Here is a 22682-nt window from a genome sequence, read left to right as displayed (position 1 = left end):
AGTAATCTATGGTGGTCAGTGAATTAGTTCTCATCTGGCATTAACACTATAGTTAATTCATGGAGGTTACTAATAGGACTTAGAGCTAGAAGGGACTTTTATAGATGAGAAAACTGAGGCACAGAAAGAGGAAGTGATTAGTCCATCAGATGCTAGTAATCAGATATTGGAATTGGAAAAGTCAAGATCTGAACCCCAAATCCAATTGTTTTTTCCATTCATACTTAATAAGCAACGGGAGCTTGCCAATGTGAGCCTTATTGCTCTGCCTGGGTCAATCCCAATATAAAGGCGAATGTACCTTTAGCTGGTGGAGCCTTCTCTTTTTTGGGAACAGGCACAGGGACTTTCTGCTCTGGTTTCTTAGGGACCTCTGGCACTTTAAAGAGATTATTTTTGTGTTAAGAAACTAATTGCCTAACCTTCACCAACAACATCATTTTATAGCACAATTTCCTAGGCTCAGTAACAACTAGACAATTGCAAAGACTTACAAAAATAAAGTAAATGTAACACAAAAATTGGGATGGAAGACTGTTTGTAACATGCGTTATATGCATATGCCTCCAAATGGCTCTACCTTTGGCTGGTGGAGCTTCCTTCTTTTTGGGAACAGGGACAGGTTTCTTCTCCTCAACCACAGGTTTCTTTGGTACTTCAGGCACTTTTAAAGATATGATTTCCATTCAGAAATGTTTGTGATGGCATATCAAGAATATAAATAGCAACAGCTATCAAAAAGACAAGACTAGATGGTTTGTGAAAGGGACTGTTTCAAAAATAGGGTTTTAATGAAGTGCTAAGACTGAGGACTGACTTTCAGTCCCCAGCCTACTAAAGAGAATTTGGCTTGTCTCTCTTGGCAAAAGAGGCCATATACCTTTCACTGGAACTTCTGGTATTACTTCTTCCTCAGATACAACTTCTTCCTCAGGAATAAATTCCTCTTCTTCCTCAGGGACATATTCCTCTTCCTCAGGCACAACTTCTTCCTCTGATTCTAATTCTGGTTCTGGTTCTGGTTCTAGTTCTGGTTCTGGTTCTGGTTCTGGTTCTGGTTCTGGTTCTGGTTCCGGTATTTTAGGTACTTTGGGCACTTTAAAGATATCATTTATAGGTTGGACAGTTTTCTTTTCAATTACATATCATATCTAAAGAATTTGAAGTAAAAGCCCCATTTGCATTAGAAGAGATAATAGTTTCCCCTCTTTTCGTACAAAGAGGCCCTCAAGATATAACTCACTGAACATAAATGTAAGAAGAACAGGAAACAAAAATACTGTCCCCAGCATAAAGGAGTGATATTATCTACCTCTAATAGGTGCTTCTTTTTCTTATTCTAAGACTCTTAAAATAGCAATCATAAGGAGAGGGTAACATTAAATGGTTGTGGTACATGGAGCAGATGCAATTTTATTATAGCTGCCTCTTTTACATTAGCTATGTAATCATCCATTTAGATATGAATTTTTGTTTTCTAAGGAAGTGATTCTGAATCTTAAAGGTACCCAAAAAAGGTCATGATAATAATGTAGAGATATTTGAGATAACTGAAACCAAATGTAATATTTCTAATAGCTATGCATTATAAATAAGTTTATCATTGCAAATAATGAAATCATTTAAATTCCATGTGTAATATAATTTCACTGTTCATGAAAGATGACATTTTACTGAAAATTAGATTTTTTTTCTTAGGGAGAAATGTGAACCTTCCTAAAATTAAAAAAAAAGTTCAATCTAAAAATAAACAAACAAAACCCAAAGTTATTGATCTCACTGGGAAAGAAAAAATTAATTCTGAATGGTTGCAAAACTTGTTTACCATCAATGATAAATTTAAAATATTAAAAGATTATCTCTCTAGGGTCAACAATAGCCAAATAGTATTTTAAATTTTTTCACTGCTTGAACCACAGCTTCAAGTCAAATTTTAAAGCTTTGATTTAGTATTGCAACATAACTCTATATCATGACTCCCCTTAAAAATAACTACTGCTATCTACTCTCTTAGAAAAGTAAAAATAACAAATATTAAAACATCACACAAATATCTACAAAATATGAGACAACACAAATTCTAAGAAGTTAGGAATGGATTTACTAAACAAAAGATTACAAAATGAAACAACATAAGAAAGACATATTGAATTTGAAAAGATAGTAAGACATCAAAGAGATCCAAACATAACCAAGGTGATGCTTGTACCTTTGACAGGGGGTGCAATCACTGTTTCTTTTTCTCGTTTGGTCACTGCAATATGTATTTTTTCTTCAACAACTTTCTTTGGCGCCTCAGGCACTTTAAAGATAGTAATTGGTAAAGAGTATTAAAATCATCCAACACACACAAAATCTCCAAACTGTGTAACAAAAATTAGGGTAAAAAACCCCCCAAAACGCCATAAAAACACGGAACGCAACATTCACGATACATAAAGATAAGATGCTTCTGGAGTTCATTCTTATGTCAGGACAATGTACCTTTGGGTGGTGGAGGTTTGAGTTTCACTGGAACAGGAACAGGTACTTTTTCTTCAGGGATGGTTCTCTTAGGCACTTAAAAATATTAATTTTAACAGACTTTTAAACCTTTTAAGAATTACAAATACTTAAGAGTAGTGATGACAAAATGTTAAGTATAATAAAGAACATGCGTAAACCCACAAGTAACATTTTTCTTACAGAGACACAGGAAACATATATTTCTTAGCTAACAGATGTTTTATATAAAAGATTTTTTCCCCCACTGTACCTTTAGCTGGTGGAGCCTTTGGTTTCTTGGGAACAGGAACTTTCTTTTCTGGTACAGGTTTCTTTGGTTCTTTAAAAGCATAAATCATTCGTTTTTATAAGAATTTAGGGAAATAGCATAAAAAAGAAATATTACTTAAATAGAATTATGTCATGGATTGATGAAATTTCTCATCTCATCTATAATAAATTTCCATATCTACCCATTTTGTGCTAAATGAAGTAATTGCATGAATAGGGCATAAAATCATTAGGATAAAGACAGAGTCTCATGAAAGGTCTAAACAAAAATAGATTATATTTACTATATTTCTATTAAATTCAATAAAATAGTAATAATAAATAAATTAATTATTTCTAATCAAGATAAAAGCTTAACTATAATGCTCAAAACTTAGGGCAGTATTAATAAAACTCTTATTTATCTTCCCAATTTGTTTTCTCTCTCCCCCCTTTCTCTTTTTCTATAAAGTTTGGAGACACCTTCCTAATTGTCAAACAGTATAAAAATTAATAAATTAATTAATTCATAATTTTTCCAGTCAAGGGTTTCCATAGGAAAAAAGGGACTTCTTTCATATAAAAGAAAAAAAACTTAACTATGAACCAATTACTTATACAATTTAAACTTCCCCTTCTGTGTAATTCTATATAAGAAATATTTGAGGGAACTCATATATTTTTTGTTTTTATATGATGTCTGACCTGACCATCAGTGATTTTTAGTTTCATGATACATTGTGTTCAGAAGTTTGGGTCAAATTATCTATGAATTTATGTATCTAGTCCTCCAAGTTCACAGAAACTGAGGTTTTTGTCCTTCATCTTTGAAGAAGGCTCTTGAATTGGATTTGGTATGGGGGTGGGGGCTGTGCTAAGTTGCCAGCTTCACTTTCTCCTCCAGAGCCATCTGGGTCCAGTGACCAGATATGAATCAGGATGACTGGAGATGGCCCTGGATGTGAGGCAATCAGGATTAAGTGACAACTAGTAAATGTCAAGTGTCTGAGGCTAGATTTTAACTCCCATCCTTCTGACTTCAAGCCAGTATTATATCCACCGATAGGAAAATCCTGTATCATTTTGAGCCTGACAGTGTTAGCTATTTTTGTGAATAATGATGAGAGGGAAACGGAATATTTTGGGAGCCTAAAGTCTATCTGTTACTCAAAATGTTGATAGGATGAAGGTCAAAATGCTGGAACAGAAACATGTGCAAGAGGAAGGATCTGAACTTGAGAGATGATGATCCAATATCTTCTATGAATTTTCCTTTCCAGACTAAATTTTTTCACCCAAGAATAATGGAAAATGAAATTCTCTGAGAGTTACATATCTAATTTTAATAGTAGGTGCTAAATAAATGCTTATTACTAATTCTCCCCCCTCCCCCACCAAAAAATATTCATTAACCATATATTACATATATAGGACCAAGTAGTCCCTATCCTTAAAGTACCCTGAATTCAGAATTCAGATGGAACAAGAATAGTATCAGGAATGAAGGCAAAATATTTGAGTTGACTTCAGCTTCCTGTGCATTGAAAGAACCTTTTCTGTAATAACCTTAAGAACTGGTTATCCATTGCCTTCTCCAATTTTTCCAGCTATGGAACAAGACTGACTAATTGTTTCAATCATACCTGTGACTGAAATGTATTCTTCATGCTCCTCATGAACAACCTCACGGTGCTCATACTCATATTCATCATATTCGTCATATTCTTTTGTTGGCTCGTACTCTTCATATTCTCCATATTCATATTTGTCATATTCCTCATACTCCTCCTCTTGCACCGAGACCTCCTCTTGCACCGAGACAGACACTCTTTCTTCTTTTTGAGTGTAAGTCCATTCTTCTTCAGCTGAGATGGACAACAGTAGACATTTTACTCAATGAACATTTTATAAAATGCTATACAAAGAGAAAATATAGGGATGAAATTTTTGATTTTACTAATGTTGAAAAACTCTGAATTGTGAAAACTTCCTCTATACTAATCTGGTCAGAATCTTCTCTGTAACTTTAGATATATCCGACTGAAGTTTAGCTGATTTCCTCAGGATCACATAGTCAGTATATGTCACAGATGGGACTTGAACCTGGGTTTTTCTGGCTTCAAGGCCAGATCTCTGTTCTCTATAGTCAAGAGATGTCAAGGTCAAGGCAAGCAAGCAGCATCCAAAATTCCAAAGTACAGTGGAATCAATTTAAAATGTTTGGAAAATGTTTAATAAAATGAATAAAAACATAATATGATGCAGATAATGTTAATTTGTGGATCTTAAATCAATAAGCAATTGTTTAATTTTGACACCACTGCCTATACCAGGACATCTCTGAAATATATAATTATATTGATATATACATATTATACTTGATTTAAAATTCCAAAGTCATCCCCAAAGCTTTTACTACCATTCATTGTCTCATGATTTTGGAAATGGAGACTTCAGTTATTCTTTGATGTTCAATAACATAGTTCTGTATTTCCAATAGAGCTTATGATGAAATTCAAGATATGAACAATATTTTCTAGTACCCACCCGACTTAAGTCAATGAGTAGTTGATACAGTAGGAGGGCTACTAGCAGTCTAGAGAAATTCAATTTCATTTTTGTTTTCAATATTTAATTTAGGGGCAAATATACCTTTAGCGGGAGGCGGTACTACTCGTTTTGGAACAGCAACAGTGACCTTTTCCTCATGAACAATCTTCTTTTGGGCTTCTGCCACTTTAAAAAGAGCAATAATGAACATTCAATTGTATGCTTTAAAGTAGGTATATGCTGTATGCAAAAGTCAAGGGTAAAGAATCACATGATGATCCTCATTTAAAATTTTATATAAGTGGTAAGAAAAATCAAGAGTGGCAAGAAGGCATGTCCTAATTTCATACCCCACTTACAAGAGACAAACATTCAATTTAACTGAGTTAGTAAATCCAGTTAATGGACAGAATCTTTATAACTGCAAATAAATACATTTCCTATCTTCTTCAGATACTTTAAGGAAAAGAGACATAATTTTGTGTACATTAGGTAACATTTGTAAAAGGGTGTTAAGAGGAATCTAAATGACACAGAAAAATTGAAATAAAGTATCAGAAGTAGATTGATCTAATTCATATTAAAGATTTGGTCCTCATAAAACAAGAAAAAGTTTCTTTTGTTTAACTACTACTTTTTTGATCAAGTTAACTTTGTATTAAAATCTGAATTATTAAAAATATCATAGGAATTAAATGTTATAAAAAGACACCATGGAAAACAAGTATTTAAGCCAATAAGTAAATTAGACAGACATATGACACAAAACACTTCAGATTAAAATAATTTCAAGACAAAAAAAAAGTTTTCATCTATTTTAAGGGGATTGCCTTTTAAAGAAAACACATGAACTTCTACATATCAGAAATCTTTGGGAACTCATAATTAAGAATTTACATCTAGATTTGCATGTTTTTGTTTTTCCAAAGGAATGGTCTAAATTTGAAAGTTACTAACATAAAATGCAATGTGCTGGTACTTCTGATGAAAAATAGGCAATTTATGCTGATGTATTAATAATGCATGCTTTTGAATATATATGTTATGATACAATGTACTCATAGATTCACATATATGTACATGAATGACTACATAATCTTTCCTTGAATAGGCTGGAATTATCTGAATTTGCTTGATTTTCGATATATAGAAGTTTATTTTGATTTCTAAAGGAACAATTGTACCTTTGACTGCTGGGGCCTCCACTTTTTTAGGTTTGAGTTTGGGTATTTTTTCTTCAGGCTCAGCTCTCTGGGGCTCTTTAGGCACTTTAAAAATAATAGTCACTTTTAAAGAGTTGTTTTCCATTCAACCCACAATAGGAAAAAAAGCATCCACATAATAAATATAGAAGCATAAAAAAGATTTGCCATTTTCATTGCTCTAGCTTGTAAACTGGTAAGTGCTAGTATTTCAAGGGTCATTAGTGATATTTGGTAAGAGAGTAAAGAAAGAAAAAGTTTTTTGTGCTTTTTTAGAGATGGATGATGTACCTCTGGCTCTTGGAGGCTCCTCTTTTTTAGTTACAGCAACTTGAATTTTTTCTTCTTGGGTAATTTGCATACGCGTCTCAGTCACTTAAAAGATAATTTTTAGGATTAGGGAAATAGATAACCTGGAGTGGAATTTTATATCAATTAGCCAGAAATTGCACTGATCTGCAACACAAACACTATAATGACGTAATGTCCATTCAAAGACAAGACAATTATACACCATTGAAATTCATAAACATATTTACAAACACAAACACCTACACATACTTAAGAAATTTGACCCAAATGACAGAAACATGAGAAATAAAAGACAAGACCCATTGTGCAGATTTAGGAGGACAATCTAATTTCATTTACCTTTAGTGGGAGGAGGTTCTTCTATCTTAGGAGCTGGAGGGGCACGTTTTTCTGGTACTGGTTTCTTTGGTACTTCTGGCACTTTAAAGATATTAGGCAATTGTGTCAAATTGAAAGCATGTTAAGCAGACACATAATGTTTCTTCTTAATTTCAAGGAAATTAGAAAGCCACGTCCTACTATAGACAACAAATGACAGACATTTTTCAAGATTAGACCACAATACCTTTTGCAGGTGGGGCTTTTTCTTTTTTAGGAACTGGCACAGGAACTTTCTTCTCAGGGACAGTTTTCTTTGGTGCTTCAGGAACTTTGGAAAGAGTAGTTTGAAGAATACTGATTTACATGAAATTGATACAGAGGGCCTTTATTTCATTTTAAAAATTAGGACCAACTTACTACAATTATTACACAGATAAACATTATACAACATTTAGGGGAACAAATAGACATCTCTGTATCGACAAAATTTTAATCAAATGTGTCCAAAGAATCTGCATCTTTTGTAGGGGATTATACCTTTTACAGCAGGAGCCTCCTCTTTTGGAGGAACAGCAGCCGGTACTTTTTGTTTCTGGACCACTCTCCGAGGCATCTCAGGCACTTAAAAACATTATAATATATATGTGTACACACACACACACACACACACCACACAAATATGTATATATATATATATATATATATATATACACACAAGTATATATATATGTATATGTATATGGATGTATGTACACACACATTTGTGAAAATCTCCAAGTTTTGTTTACAACAAAACAAAATAAACTTAGCCATCTTAGTTAAGAACTAAAATTTACAGCACATATACAATACAGAAAACACTGACACCATTGAAATCCAAGACAAGTACATTGAAAGGTAGAATTAATTTAAGAGGGGATGTACCTTCAGCAGGTTCCATTTCCACCTTTTTAGAAATAATATGTAGCTTTTCTTCCACGACATATTCTTCTGGCTCTTCAATCACTTTAAAGATAGGATTTGAAGAAGGATAAATTATAGCACCTCATATGTTTAATCTTAGTTGTTAATATGTATTACTTTCATCATATAATAGAAATAGCAAAAGATCAGAGAAACTGGTGTTGGAGTCTATTAACACAAGCCAAGTCTCTGATTACTTATGCCAAAAAATGTTCAAAGAAAAATGACTTAAGGGGAAGAATATGGTTTTATAAGGTAGTAAAGTCTTTTCCCTAAAATTAATTCACACATAAACTTAAAAGCAAAGTCTTTTTTCATAAACCTAATTTACACATAAATCACAGAGATAATAACATTTAGAGTGAACTAGAAGGTGCATTGCACAAGGGAACAAACAAAAAAGTAGGGAAAGGTGAAGAATATTATTGTTGTAGGAAAATATGAATCTGGAATGTTTGGGGAAAAAAAGAAGAAATAACTGTCTACATAGAAAATTAAACCTCAAGGGGTAACTTAAAAGTCCTCAGCATGCTTATAGGCAAAATGAAGTCCAATGTCATAACTGCTAATTACAAATTTTGTATCAGCTTCAATGGCTTATATGAGTGTTAAATTTTCAGTGTGAGCATTTACACCCCAAAATTTGGCAATGACTATACAAATCAGGGCTCAATTCATTTTTTGATTCTCTAAACTTAAGAAAGTTATGGAGAAAATATAAATAATTTAAATGAAACTTAAAAGTGATTTTTGTACACACACACACACACATATATGCACACACAAGCACATATACCCACATATTCATATTTTTCCCCAGAAAGTCAGTTATTAAACATTTGCCAGTGTGTCATTCATTTTGCTAAAGACATTACTAGAATAGAAGCCTGAAGATTGTAGATAATGCTAATAATAGGCATTCAAGATTTGTAATATTCCTTATCTCCATGATCTAACGAGGAGATTTTCTTTCAACTGCTCTCTAAGATGGGAAACATAAGTATTATTGTTGCCATTTCACAAGTAGGGGAAACTATTTTCCTTAAGTAAGAGAGGATAAAGTTAAGTGATTTGCACACTATCATATAGGGTTTAAATTTAGACTTTCTGATTGAAAGGTCAGGGCCCCCTTTATTATATCAGATTTCCTTTAGCTATTTTTTAAAAGTCTAGTCCATGGCTCCTGAGAGCAATAGATTTCTTTGTTCTGTAGGGACAGATATGATGGGAATGAACAATTCTTATTCTATTTGCAAAGTGAAAGACAAAAGCTAATCTCAAAATATTGATGCCCATTTTAAAAAAGTTTTTGCCTTTGTACTGGGAGCAAATTAGAAGTCCTCTCTTTTTTGGTAGAAGTGAAAAACTTTAGTCATACAATAATGATCTTTTGGGTTTACTAAAAATATTCAGCCATGAAAAAATAGCTAGCATTTACATAACACTTTAAGGTTTGGAACCATGGTTATTAATTTTACACTTTACTTTGGGGATAATTATGACTCTTATTTTTTTTTTAGTTTTTGCTAGGCAATGGGGTTAAGTACCTTGCCCAAGGCCACACAGCCAGGTAATTATTAAGTGTCTGATGCCAGATTTGAATTCAGGTACTCCTGGACTCCAGGGCTGGTGCTCTATCCACTGCGCCACCTAGCCACCCCATGACTCTTATTCTTGCAGAAGAGAAGACCCTTTTTGTCCCTTTTCTATGTTCTCTCTAGTTAGGTTTTAATTATTATCAACATCAAAGAATTCTATATCTGGCCCTTGACAAGTTTTTGTTGGGTAATGTGACCCAGAAGGGCTAAAAAGGTTGGACATCCATGCAAGAGGTAAGTTACTTCAGTAACATTCTCACCCTTCTACACATACTGGTATTGTGCAAGCAGAGTAGGGGAAGAAATTCCTTTCATGGAACCATTTCTTGTTAGTAGCAATTTTTTTTAAATTCAAAAGTAGAATATATAAGGAAAGCTACTATTGAATTAAAAAAATCACATATAAATACAATGGATAGGCTCAAGGACATTTTAAAATAAAGGTCTCCTCATTTTTATACAAGGGAGACAGTTGTATTAGTGAGTTTTTTTTATTATGTAACCAACCTACTATTTCCTCCCAAATTTAATTTAATTGGGATCCTTAAAATATTACAAAATTATTACTGATTTGTTTAAATGTAACTGAATTGATTTGTTATTAAATTTGAATAAGAGAAAATCTGACCATTCATTCAATTTCAACTTTTCCTTCAAAATATTTTAAATTAAATAATCTAAGTGCTTCATATTTAAAAGAAAATAAATCTGGACTTGATCCTGTAAGTGAAATTAAGATTATATGATATGCTGCTTTAGTATTTGTTGTTAACTGTGAATATTTCAGACAGGTAGATAAGGCTGTTTAAGTTTTAGGCATCATCTGTTAAAGAATTTTGTCCTATCCTTAAAGTCAAAGGAAAGAGATTCGGTACTTGCAAAAAAAAAAAAAAAGGCAGAGTTAATCTGATCATTTTGGAAGATGTGGTTAGTATCTTCTTTGTTCTTTCCCACATAGTAAGAGTGTAGTATTCTATAAATAAACACTACTGCCATCTTATTTCATAGATTAGTAAAAGAATACAAATGAATCAAGGATTTGGTCTACCAAATGACAGATGTCACGACATGAAATTTGACATGTAGAAACCACAATAATTTGGGCTGACAAAAAGACATATATATACTATACACAAATGCTACCCATGTACTTCTTGATGATTGAAAGTTGTTGTTTTTTAATCTGATATCCAAACCACAGTTGTTGGGTGTTTTTTTAAGAGTCCAGATGCCTGTAGTCTTGGAAGTAGTTTTCATACCTTCATATGATGTAACCTCCACTTGTTCTTCCTCCTCCTCTCTTTCCTCTTCTCTATAAACAGAAACGGATACTGTCTCTTCTTCTTCTTCATAACCCCATTCTTCCTCTGCTGATATTTAAAAACAAGATTGAATTGTAATATAATTTTCTACAAAATATTGTTATTTTATAAATGTGTTTACTAAAGAATCATAACTGAGTCTGTTAAATTCTTATCTGAGAGATCAAGGTACCTTCTTTGAAGTCTAAAGTCATCATATTTTAAAGAACTGTCCTGTGAATTAGGATCTAACATCACTTTAGAGTAATGCTGCTTTCTCTTACATCTTTTCTACAGATTAGATGGATCAAGAAATCAGCAGCAAAGAAATTCAATAATTTGTACAAAACAACATATTTAGAACTAAGGCATGATTTTTTGAAAATATTCCTTCTGTGATAAAAATAATTATTTTTATTTAACACAGAAAATTACACATTCATTTACTTTCAGAAAGAATTAAATTTTCTGTTCAGGGTTCTAATTTTTTAAAAAGAGAAAAAATTCTGCTCAAAATCATTACTTTGTTACAGTTTTTTTATCTGAAAAATTCATCCATCTAGGTACTTGTGTTGTGGCAAACACACATACGTCTTCATCAAAAAACATTTTTGGCCACAGACAAGCAGTAATGTAAACTAAAGAGCTTGTGAGTCATATTGTGCCCACATGCAATTAATCTGAGTTGAGAGCAGGGCTTTAAGGTTTATACCTATTTATCTGCTGAAAATTATTTCTACAAGGGAATGATTGAATATATAGATACCACCCTACCCTAGTAGGGAAGAAATATGAGTTGAGAGCATAAAATGTGCTCATCATGATCACTGGACAAAATAATTGTTTCCCATTTCTACTTTGATCCTTGCCCACATTTCACTCTTGCAAATGATGGAGGATTAATGGAGACAGATAGAGCTTGTTTCAAGAACTCTGCTACATGTAGATATATTTCAACACGAATATCAAATGGAAGATTTGATGAAATATGCTCATTTCATACAAATAAAAAATTTTGCAAGAAGGAAATCTATGCAACTAGAATAAGAAAGAGAGACTACAGAATGCAGAAATAAATATCTCCAGTCAAAGTAGACAAGATATATTAAATGTCATTCCCTAACACATGAGTGGTCAAAAGAAATGAACAAATAAAAGAACAATGGCAAGATGTCAATTATCATTGAAAGAATTCTCAACGTCATAAATAATGAAACACAAAACAACTAGATTTCACATCACATACATCACATTGCAAAATCTGATAAAACATGAAAACAAGTAATGTTGAAGGGGTTGTCAGAAGACAAAAACATAAACTATTGGAAGAGCTCTCAATTATTTAGACCATTCTGGAAAACAATTTGGAATAATGTGAGAAAAGTCATAAAACTTTTAAAATCTTTTGGTCTATAATCTAATTTTTGATTTTGACCCATGGTAGAATAACATGAAGACAGAATCCCCATGGAGATCAGTGATGGAAAGGTCTTGTAGATAATAAAATATTCATAGAAGTACTTTTTTGTTGTAGGAAAAAATAGGGGTGACAAAGTAGAGGTACATTTAACTGAGGAAAAATTGAATAAATTATGGTACAGGAATTTAATTTAATAATTATTGTGCCATAGGAAATGATGAATATAAAAATATCAAAGAAACTTGTATGAAGTGATTCAAGATAAATTGAAGTAGGACAAATAGAACATGCACAATTTTAATGACATAAACAAAAACAACATTAACATGAGTTGAAATGATCATTATTATCTCAGATAAAAAGTATGGTTTCTTTCTCTTAATAAAGAGGTAGGGACTTTTGAATGTGAAATGTTTCATATATGGTCAGATATGGTGTTTTTGCCAATTGGAATTTTTAGAGATATGCTGGAATCAGCCCTTATCAATTCAGAGAGTTTACTGTCACTCTATTTCTTGGAATTTGTCAATGGTACAAAGCAGGATTTGACTTATTGTTTTGTTGATTATCTAGAATTGTGAAAGCATGAAGAAAATGTAACTGATGCAGATTAAACCAGAAAGCGTGTTGGGGATTCTAATTTTTTTCTTGTTCTGAGAGTCAATTAAATATTTACAAACATGTCAAGGGTTTTCATGATTTTTTACCTTGTTACAAAGAAGGCTTTATTGTGAGGATGCCTTTATTGGGAAATCATTTTGGTGTAAAAAACCATAAGATAGTAGTAAAAATCAGACTATGTATATCAAATGTAAAACAAAAACCCACCCATTCATGAAAGAAAAAAAGAGGCTATTTTGCACAACACAAACATATACATAAATAAACTATTCCCCCCATAAATAAACCTTCCCCCTCTTCTCTTCACTCCCCCCCCCCCCCCCATATACCTTCATGGCGAGTGACTTCCACTCTGTGGGGAACTGCCACTGAGACTTTTTCTTCTGCAAAAAATCTTTTCTCTTCTGTAATAGTTTTCTTAGAGACCCAGCAACTTAAAAACACACACACACATACACACATTAAACTTGAAGTTTGATAACTTAGAACGGTACAATTTAAAGCTTTTCTAATATTTTCATAAGATTTGCTCAGGGACAATAATTCCACAAAATATAAAAACAAATAAATTACACAGTACACCACAAAGATTAATATACACACATCTGGATGTCACACATTTATAAGAGTTGCAAATATCAACAGTAAAAGATTAGTCAGAAAAGGAAAAGTTTGCGCACTTAGACTTAAAGATTTTGTCCAAATTCTAAGCATACCTTTGGGTGGTGCAACTGCCTTTTCTTTCTTAGGAACAGGTACGATCACTTGAACCTTCTCTTCCGTTACTGCCTTCTTAAGGACCGGGGGTACTTTAAAGACATTATACAAGTTTTAGAATTTAAAACTCATATCAACAATGGATGACAAAAACAGATCAGTCCACAACAGAATCAACATTCAATGTGTATTTGTGCTACAACATAAACAAATCAACCCTTAGATAGTAGGAAGGCAGATTTTCTGAAAAGTTTAAGAAAAAGATCGTGTACCTTTGGCTGGTGGTGCTTCCTCTCTTTTAGGAGGAACAGGTCTCCTTTCTTCAGGAACCTTCTTTTTCCTTGGTATTTCAGGTTCTTAAAAGATAGTATTTAATTTAAAAATTCTCATAATGACAAAAGATGATGCAAATTGATGAATTCATTGACAGTGATGACTTTTTGGTGACTATAAAAAAGGGAATTTTTTTTTTAAAAGAGTACCTGGTACAGGTGGAGACTCTTCTCTTTGAGTAATGATGGTTACTTTTTCCTCTGTGACCACTCTCTTATGCACCTCAGGAACTTAAGAAGATATTTGTTTTTCAGAATTTTTACATATATGGCATTTCGCAACATATTCAATATGCACTCATTTTGCAACAAAAAGTAAGGAAAAACGACAAAGGGGTATAACTCAATTAACAGAGAAAAAAAAAACCCAAGAAATGTAAAAGAAATGTCAAAGATTTCACTAACTATACCTTTAGCTGGAGGGACTTCCTCTCTTTTAACAACAGGAGCAGGAATTTCTTCTTCAGGAACTCGTTTTTTAGGTGGTTCTGGTACTGCAAAAGGATTTGATAAAATAGTATTTAAACTAAGGCCCAGTTTTCACAAACAGTTAATATAATATAAGCTGCTGAAAGGTAGGAGCTATTTCATTTTTGCATTTGTATTCCTAGTGCCTCACATACAGTAGAAATTTAAAAAATAATTGTTGATTGATGATTGACATAGGAACAAACAGTCTTAATGGAGTTCGTTAATGCCATATTCTGTTTTCCATGCTCTGACCAAAACAATGAGGAAAGCCAAATGATGAATCATTGGTTTATATATAGAATTTTAAAGATGTTTAGGCAATTCAAAAAGGATGTTATAGGAATTGATGTGTGTGTTTTGTTTGTTTGTGTGTGTGTGTGTGTGTGTGTGTGTGTGTGTGTGTGTGAGAGAGAGAGAGAGAGAGAGAGAGAGAGAGAGAGAGACAGAGACAGAGACAGACAGAGACAGAGACAGAGAGGAGAGACAGAGAGACAGAGACAGAGAGAGAGAGAGAGAGAGAGAGAGAGAGAGAGAGAGAGAGAGAGAGAGAGAGATAGGGAGAGAATGTGTGCTTGTGTGTGTGTGTGTATGTATGTAAATCTTGTCTGAGACATTTTATAACTGAATACTTGGACAAATCACTGAATTTCTCTATGCTTTTTCTCTATATAAAAATGGCACAGTTGGATTTAGTGACTTCTATGGTCCTCTTCAGTACTAAACCTATCTTATATACATATATATGTATGAATGTGTATATATATATCCATATGTATACATATATATGTATGTGTGTTTACATGTCTATAAAATTCACATTCACATATGTATGTATGTCTGTCTGTAACTCTATATTTAGATATAGCTATAGATATAAACACATATGTTATAATCAGTAGCCAATGTGTTTCATGATTATAAAGAAGACTTTCTGAAGGCTTTATAAAACCTTTTTCAGTCACATTGAAAAAGTTTCTGATGATAACAATTATAGGTCTAGATAATTTAGACTAAAGTCATCAGAATGAGTTTTTCATTTCCTTTCTTCCCCATCCTAACATCTTTCTATGTCTTTTTCCATCTTTTTTTTCCCCCTTGCTTTCTGGCTGTATGAATGATAGTCCTCCTTTCCAAGGCTAATCATCTACTTGTGTGTGACTCTATTTTTTTGTCTCCTTCATGACTTTATTGCACATTGTTCTTTGTGTTCCTCTTTCCCTCACAGCTTCTTAAATTCTCCCTTCTAAACACCTCATGCTTTCTCCAACTACAAAGATTCTCAAGTTTTCCCTATCCTAAGGACCTTCCCTTTGGTTCTCTCAGGCTATCATTCTTAATTCTTAATTCTTCTTCCCTGCTTCCCTGCTAACAATCTATAAAGAGCCAATTACACTCACTGGTTCCAGCCTTATCTTCAGCTACCTGAAGAATTATTTTCTCAAACGCTCTATGGAAATTACTTTCATCAAGATTAATGAATAGTTATTTCCAAGGGCCTCTTCTTTGTTCTCATTCTCTTACCTTTCTCTTACCCTCTTATGAAAGATGGTTCCCTCTTTATTGTTGCTCTCTTCTGCCTTGGTTTTCATGGAAAAGAGCTATTCTGGTTCTCCTGCGTTTTCCAACTTTTCTCATCACCCTTTTTTGGGGTTCCTTCATGAATTCTTCTTCATCTTCCCCCCTTCCCCCAACTCTGGACTCCACTTTCTTCCATCTTTCTCTTTTTTATAATCTTATCCACTATCATTACACAAATTTTTATCTCTAACTGGATGACCCCCTCAATTCATCTCTCCATTTTCAGCCTCTTCCCTGTTTTCTAATCCCTGCATCTTCATGACATCTTAAATTCAACATGTCCAAAAAAGAGAACTCATAAGTTTTTCTCTAAAACCTGCCTACACTCACATTTTTTTCATGCCGGTGAATGCATTACTATCCTTTTTCAGTCACTTATATTTGTCATTTCTTTTCTGTTTCCTGGCTCTCATTCCAAGTCCCTAACATGAGGTCATGTGCCAAATTCTATCTTTTTTACTTCTGAAACTTTTCTCATATTTAAACAAGTATGCATTGACATTATTGTCTATATGAAATAATATTTAGGAGTATTAATAATGGTTACTGACACTTGTCCATTATTCAGCTTAAGTAAAAATTTATTAAATTTCAGTTTTTAGAGGACATGTCTATCATTGTAAATCCTTTTCAGAAGACCTGTTAATGAAGTTGCAATGTTTCCCTATGAGTATATTCTGTGTAGCAGTTGGCATTTCCAGTGATATGATATATTTCTTAAAATATTTCTTCTCTAAGCAAGAGGCTATATTAAGAGAAGCTGTTTTGTGTTTCCCCTTTTAAATAAGAAATTTGAGATGTACTTCAGGAATTTTAAAGATGATAGGAGATGAACAGACAATAGCCAAAAAAAACTAACAATAAAATGAACATAAGAAGTATGAAATGAAGAAGGAAAAAAATCAGACACACCACACAGGACTTAATTAAGAAGACCAAACAGACTGAAAAGAGTATGTTTTAGTCGCTCCAACTTAAGTTATGCTATACCTTTAGGTGGAGGGGTCACTTCTTTCTTGGGTACAGGAGTGGGTTTTTTCTCTTCTGGGACAGGTTTCTTGGGAACCTCAGGCACTTTAAAGATCATTGTGAAAATGATGGTGAGAAATCTTATTCTGGGAAGTCTAAGAGCACTTTGAAGCACAAGTTTTAAGCTTTTAAGATTTGGGAGAGCAGACATTAGTTATTTCATATGTTCCATTCATGATAAAGAATTATGAATTTTTATAACAATGTACATGGATTGTTCAATACAGATATTCTGTTAATTACATTAAACAGACAAAGAATAGATATAGACATCACTAAGACTTGTATCATACATTACAATTGTACAGGAAGTTTTTTTGTTGTAATAATAGTATATTTAAATCGGACTCACAGTATTACAAAAATCAGAAATGGATGACAGAAAATAATTTGGTTGTCACATTCATATAGACAAAGACAAATAGAGATAAAAGACAAAACAATTATTTTGTTTTGTCTTTATAACTTGAAGGCTACCTTTGGCTGGTGGGGGCTCCACTTTTTTAGGAACAGGAACTGGCATTTTTTCTTCTGGGACAGGTTTCTTACGTGCCTCAGGGACTTTAAAGAGATATATTATGATTTGAGAAAATTGTCCATAGATAGTAAGGTATCAAGGGAAATTAGTGAATTTGATGCTTACTACTGAACTTTTGAGGAGTTTGATTAAAATGGGTGCTAGACTTACATTTTTTATGACTAAGGACAATGGAAAATATATATGTCTACAAGGACAGGAGTAGTAGACAGGATTAAAGGGATTGCTTCACCTTTAGCTGGAGGAGCTTCCATTTTCTTGGGAATGGGTATAGGAACCTCTTCCTCAGGAGGAGGCTTCTTGTAAACTTCAATCACTTGAACAATAAATTTTAATAATTTATTTTTAATAACTTTTATTAGAGTCAATGATTAAACTATATAAGATAATTAAAAACATTTGTTTGAAGTGCTTAAGATAGGAAATAAATCATTTATTTCTTTTTCCCTTCTGGTCCTTAGCATTTAGCAACTTTTTATTCTTTTTATTTTTGGGGTTTTTTTTTTCCCAAATTGGGTGTTTCAGTAAATTTTTTATCAGGTAACTAAACAAACCTTAATACATTCAGATATTTAAGAAAGATATGAATTTTGCACCAAATCAATGATACCTTCGGGTGGGGGTTCAGCTTTTTTCGAAACAGCAACAAGAACTTTCTCTTCTATGACAGTTTTCTTGTGTACCTCGGGGACTTTAAAAAAAGATACACATTTTAATCCTGAAGCATCTTTAGGATATTAGGATTGAAATTTTAAAGAATACTTAAATCAGGTCAAACAAAGACAAATTTCAGATGAAAACAAGACAGAAATATACATAAATATATACATATAAATGAATAGAATACAAGTTAAGAAGAAAAGAGAAGAAAGACCATCTAGATGGTTTTCTTTTTTATTCCAAATTTCAAATATGGTTTATACCTGTAACTGAAACTTCTTCCTCCGTATGAGAAGCAAAGAACATCTTTTCTTCTGAAATAACCTTCTTTGTGTGCACTGGTGGTACTTTAAAGAGAGTACATATCATATCAGAATTATTTTGTCCATGATATGACCTCATACCAAACATAGAGACTGACATTAGTTCTAAGTATTTTAACACAGAATTAAATGAGTTAGTCTTGATATCCTTAAGAAGCAATATGGACATATCACTGCATGATAACATGGACAAATATTCAGATCATCTTTTTGAGCCACAAGGTATAGACAATTAAACAACTTAAATCATCAAATGGACAACCATGCAGTTTTTAGCCAAAGTTAATTAGATGGGGACCATATAGATACAACTTCTTCACACAAAAATATGAGTTTATTCCAATTTGATTAAGTTGTCTTTATGTAAATGAACCAGGATAAAAGGAAAAATGATTTGCCTTGCAATATGTTATATATTTAAGTTAGAAGACTAAACAGAATAGAAAATGTTGCCATTACTTAAATTATGGGTACATGCATTTTTAAAACATATATATATATATATATACATATATATACAAACATAAGTACATTTTCATAAACAATAGAGTCCCGATTCCATGATTTATTATATTGCATTAGATGTGTAATGTTTGAAGCTTACAGCTGACAGAAAAAGATTTATACCTTTCATTTCAATAACTTCTTCTTGTACCGGCACCCGGGAAGGTTTTTGTGGAACAATCTTCTTTGAAACTTCTGGTACTTTAAAAATATGTTTGGTTACATTTGTATGAAGATGAATATGTCTTTTATATTTAAAACATTTTAACTTTGATCAATATTTACAGAATAGCTAAGTATCAATAGAAGAAAAATATATTTTGTGTATTTGTGATAACAAAAATATTTTTAAAGTGTTGATACCTTTGGTAACTTTGACTTTCTCCTCTTCCATTCTCCGAGAAGTCTTTTCAATTTTTTCAACTACGGGCTTCTTAACAACTAAAGGTATTTTAAAAAAATTTAAGATTTTTTTTTTTAAATTGCAAAACTTTTAGATTCTCTTAAAATACCACCCACATATTAAGCATATTGAGCAATTTGGTACTTCAATAGTTAAATGTCAATGTTTGGTACTTAAAGGAATTTTAATTTTGTTTGATTCCTTTTTAAAAAATTGTTTTATTCTAAATGTCCATATTTGTGATAATGGATTCTTTAAAAATTCTTTTCTTTCAGTGAATTAGATTGAATGAAGAAAGAAGGAATTTGCCCAGACATTAAATCTTAGTGAAGAAGTTGTGTCTATTTGATCACACTAGTGATGTACATGTGCCTTTCCAATGAAGAGACAAACAAATTATGGTATTGACTGGATGGAGCTCTATTTGAAATAATTTAAGTTCCATACCTTTAGGAAGTGCCACTTCTTTCTTTTCTGGTATTTTTGCTGGAATTTTCTTTTCTACTGATTCTTGATTGAAAAATAAGAATGAAGAATAATGATAATGCTTAAATATATAATTTTGTATAGATTATACTAACAATTAAATCAAGTATCATGAATATTATCATTTTAAGATAAACATTTTAATGATTTGATATGATAATTATTGATTTTTAGTTAATTTCCATCAATTACCATTTTGTGGGATTTAATAGTGGTTTCTATTCAATAAATTATTTCTTTTGGGTGGGATCAAACCTCATGTGCAGATCAATTTGCAAAAAATGAAATCTAATTTGATATATGATTAAAAGCATTGAAATCTCTGTCAGTTAGCATTGTAATTAAAAAGATTTAATTCCCCTGAACAAATTTTGAAGAAAATCAATATTTTGAGGGTATAATATTTTGTGGAACTTTTGCCTTTGAAAGTTAAACTGATGCTCTCCCCACAACCAACCTCCCTCAAAGTTCTGTCTTTATAGCTCCTACCTATTCTTTGAGATCTAGTTCAAATATTGTGACTGTCAAGAAATCTTTCTTCGTTCTTTTAATGGGGTGTACTTTCTACTAGGCAGCTAAGTGGTAGCTAGTGTACTGAATTTAGAATCAGGAGAACTTGAATTCAAATCCTGTCTCTTATACTTCCTAGTTGTGAGCTCCTGAATAAATCACTCTGGGCCCCAGTTTCCTCGTCTGTACAATAGGGATAATAAAAGACCTACTTCCCATAATAGTTGTGAGAATAAAATGAAATAATAGTTGTAGCATACATTGAAAACCATATTAGTATTGTTGTAATTATTCTTCCTCTGAGCTCCCGTGGTACTTTATGTGCATCTTTTATTATACTCCTAATTCTATCATGCAGTATGTTTATATCTGTCTTATCTCCTTCTTTACTATAAATTCATTGAAAGAAAGGCCCCATAATGTACCCTATACTATTTAGCAAGATTCACCAATTGTAGGCATTCTACAAGTGTTTGCCTAATAGGTTTTAAAAATGTTGATAGTTTAAAAAATCCACTCTATGTCAAATTGTCAAAAAGAAGCAAAAAAGAACTAATTAAATCTATACTTATTCAATACACATCAATATTACTGATAATGAGCTAAAAAATGAGGAAAATAGTGAAGGGAGGCTCATCTACCTTCATAAACATCTTTTTGTTCATAAATCTGTTTCCTTTCTTCCCATTCTTCTTCCCCTTCATCATAGCCCTCTTCCCTTTCATAGTATTCCTGTTGTTCTTCCAAATCTTCTTCCCATTCTTCATATTGTTCCTTTTGAACTTTATGAACTTCCTTCTTTTCTTCATACCAGTCTTCTGGTTCTTCATAAAGTTCCACGTAAGGTTCTTCAGAAGTCTCTTCATAAGGTTCCACATCTAAATCGTCAAAATGTTCTTCAAAAGATTCAATGTAAACTTTCTTTTCCTCATAGATTGCTTGCTTTCTCTCATGTACAACTTCTTTTTCTTTATGGACCTCTTTCTTTCTGGTGATGGTGGATATTTTCACTTCTTCAGCCTTTGAGGAGACATCGATCATTTCTGGAACTTAAACAAATGATTGCTGATGTCAGTATAGGCTTTACTCACACGTTCATAGAACATTATCACACAACAACAGCAAATTCCAAAAACAGCCCACTTGACATTTGGAGGATTAAAATTAAACTTCATTATTATATTGCTTTTTTTTTTGACAGAATTAAGTGAGGCATCTATTTCAACTCAAACTTACAGAAATTTTGCTTTGTACATTCCAGGATAAATCTGGAAGAAATCATCAATTTTAGACTAAATGTAAAATAATCCTTAAAGCAATTGAGTCACAAGATATTAAACATCAATGGAAGGTTTTGTAGCTAGATTCTCTGACTTAAAAGTTAGTGAGCACTATTTCCACTGTATCATAATGTTCTCTTATTTCTCAATGATGTATCCAAAAATAGGAACATTTTCTCCCAAGTCTTTAAGCCTCCAGAATATAGCTATGAGTCAGAACATTCATATGGATCATCCTTATCAAAAATACCATTAATTAAGAGCATAGATTCAGAACTGGAAGGAACCTGGGCATTCTAATCATCTTTTTTTACTGATAAGAAAATAACCTTGGTGTGTAAATATCAAATACTTTAGCTAGCAAAGAGCAGCCTCAGTGCATGGAGTGCCTGGCAAGAGTCAGGAAGAATTTTCTTTCAGGCCTCAGATATTTACTAGTTAGGTGAACCTGGGCAAGTCACTTAACCCTGTTTGCCTCAGTTTCTTCATCTGTAAAATGAGTTGGAGAGGGAAACGGCAAACTAGTCCAGTATCTTTGCCAAAGAAACCTCAAATGGGGTCAGGTAGAGTTGGGAATGACTGAAAACAACTAAACAAAAACATTTTCTACTTCAATCCACCGCCTTTGTTATTTTCTAGAATAAAATGAGCAAAACATATTAACTTTGTCAGGGAATCCACTGCCTTGCTATCTTCCTTTCACTTGGCCTTCTGTATTGCTTTTGGATCCTGAACCAAGTGAGTCACTGCTCTGTGTTTGTGTCCCAACACTTAGCCCAGTGAATGGCAGTGAATGATCTGTTGAATGT

General features: G+C 32.6%; 1 protein-coding gene across 1 annotated transcript in view; it reads right to left on the bottom strand.

Moving 5' to 3' along the window:
• TTN (titin) overlaps positions 1-22682 on the bottom strand; it is a 408614-nt gene that overhangs the window by 158891 nt on the left and 227041 nt on the right. Inside the window, exons 113-141 of the mRNA XM_074212758.1 lie at positions 21235-21642; positions 20045-20107; positions 19558-19635; positions 19318-19395; positions 18631-18714; positions 18318-18398; positions 17940-18023; positions 17647-17730; positions 17131-17214; positions 14502-14585; positions 14242-14322; positions 14032-14115; positions 13756-13851; positions 13372-13470; positions 10960-11070; positions 8064-8144; positions 7677-7760; positions 7384-7467; positions 7158-7238; positions 6798-6881; positions 6489-6572; positions 5407-5490; positions 4398-4619; positions 2756-2824; positions 2485-2559; positions 2210-2302; positions 881-1096; positions 581-664; positions 302-379 (exon numbers count right to left, since the gene is read on the bottom strand). Coding sequence (XP_074068859.1) covers positions 302-379; positions 581-664; positions 881-1096; positions 2210-2302; positions 2485-2559; positions 2756-2824; positions 4398-4619; positions 5407-5490; positions 6489-6572; positions 6798-6881; positions 7158-7238; positions 7384-7467; positions 7677-7760; positions 8064-8144; positions 10960-11070; positions 13372-13470; positions 13756-13851; positions 14032-14115; positions 14242-14322; positions 14502-14585; positions 17131-17214; positions 17647-17730; positions 17940-18023; positions 18318-18398; positions 18631-18714; positions 19318-19395; positions 19558-19635; positions 20045-20107; positions 21235-21642 — 3018 coding nt within the window. The remainder of the gene's footprint in view (positions 1-301; positions 380-580; positions 665-880; positions 1097-2209; positions 2303-2484; positions 2560-2755; positions 2825-4397; positions 4620-5406; positions 5491-6488; positions 6573-6797; positions 6882-7157; positions 7239-7383; positions 7468-7676; positions 7761-8063; positions 8145-10959; positions 11071-13371; positions 13471-13755; positions 13852-14031; positions 14116-14241; positions 14323-14501; positions 14586-17130; positions 17215-17646; positions 17731-17939; positions 18024-18317; positions 18399-18630; positions 18715-19317; positions 19396-19557; positions 19636-20044; positions 20108-21234; positions 21643-22682) is intronic.

Source organism: Macrotis lagotis, chromosome 1 (assembly GCF_037893015.1).
Source record: "Macrotis lagotis isolate mMagLag1 chromosome 1, bilby.v1.9.chrom.fasta, whole genome shotgun sequence".
In the NCBI taxonomy this organism is placed as follows: domain Eukaryota; kingdom Metazoa; phylum Chordata; class Mammalia; order Peramelemorphia; family Peramelidae; genus Macrotis; species Macrotis lagotis.
The sequence above is the reverse complement of the archived record's forward strand: the minus strand, read 5'-3'. Positions and strand labels throughout refer to the sequence as shown.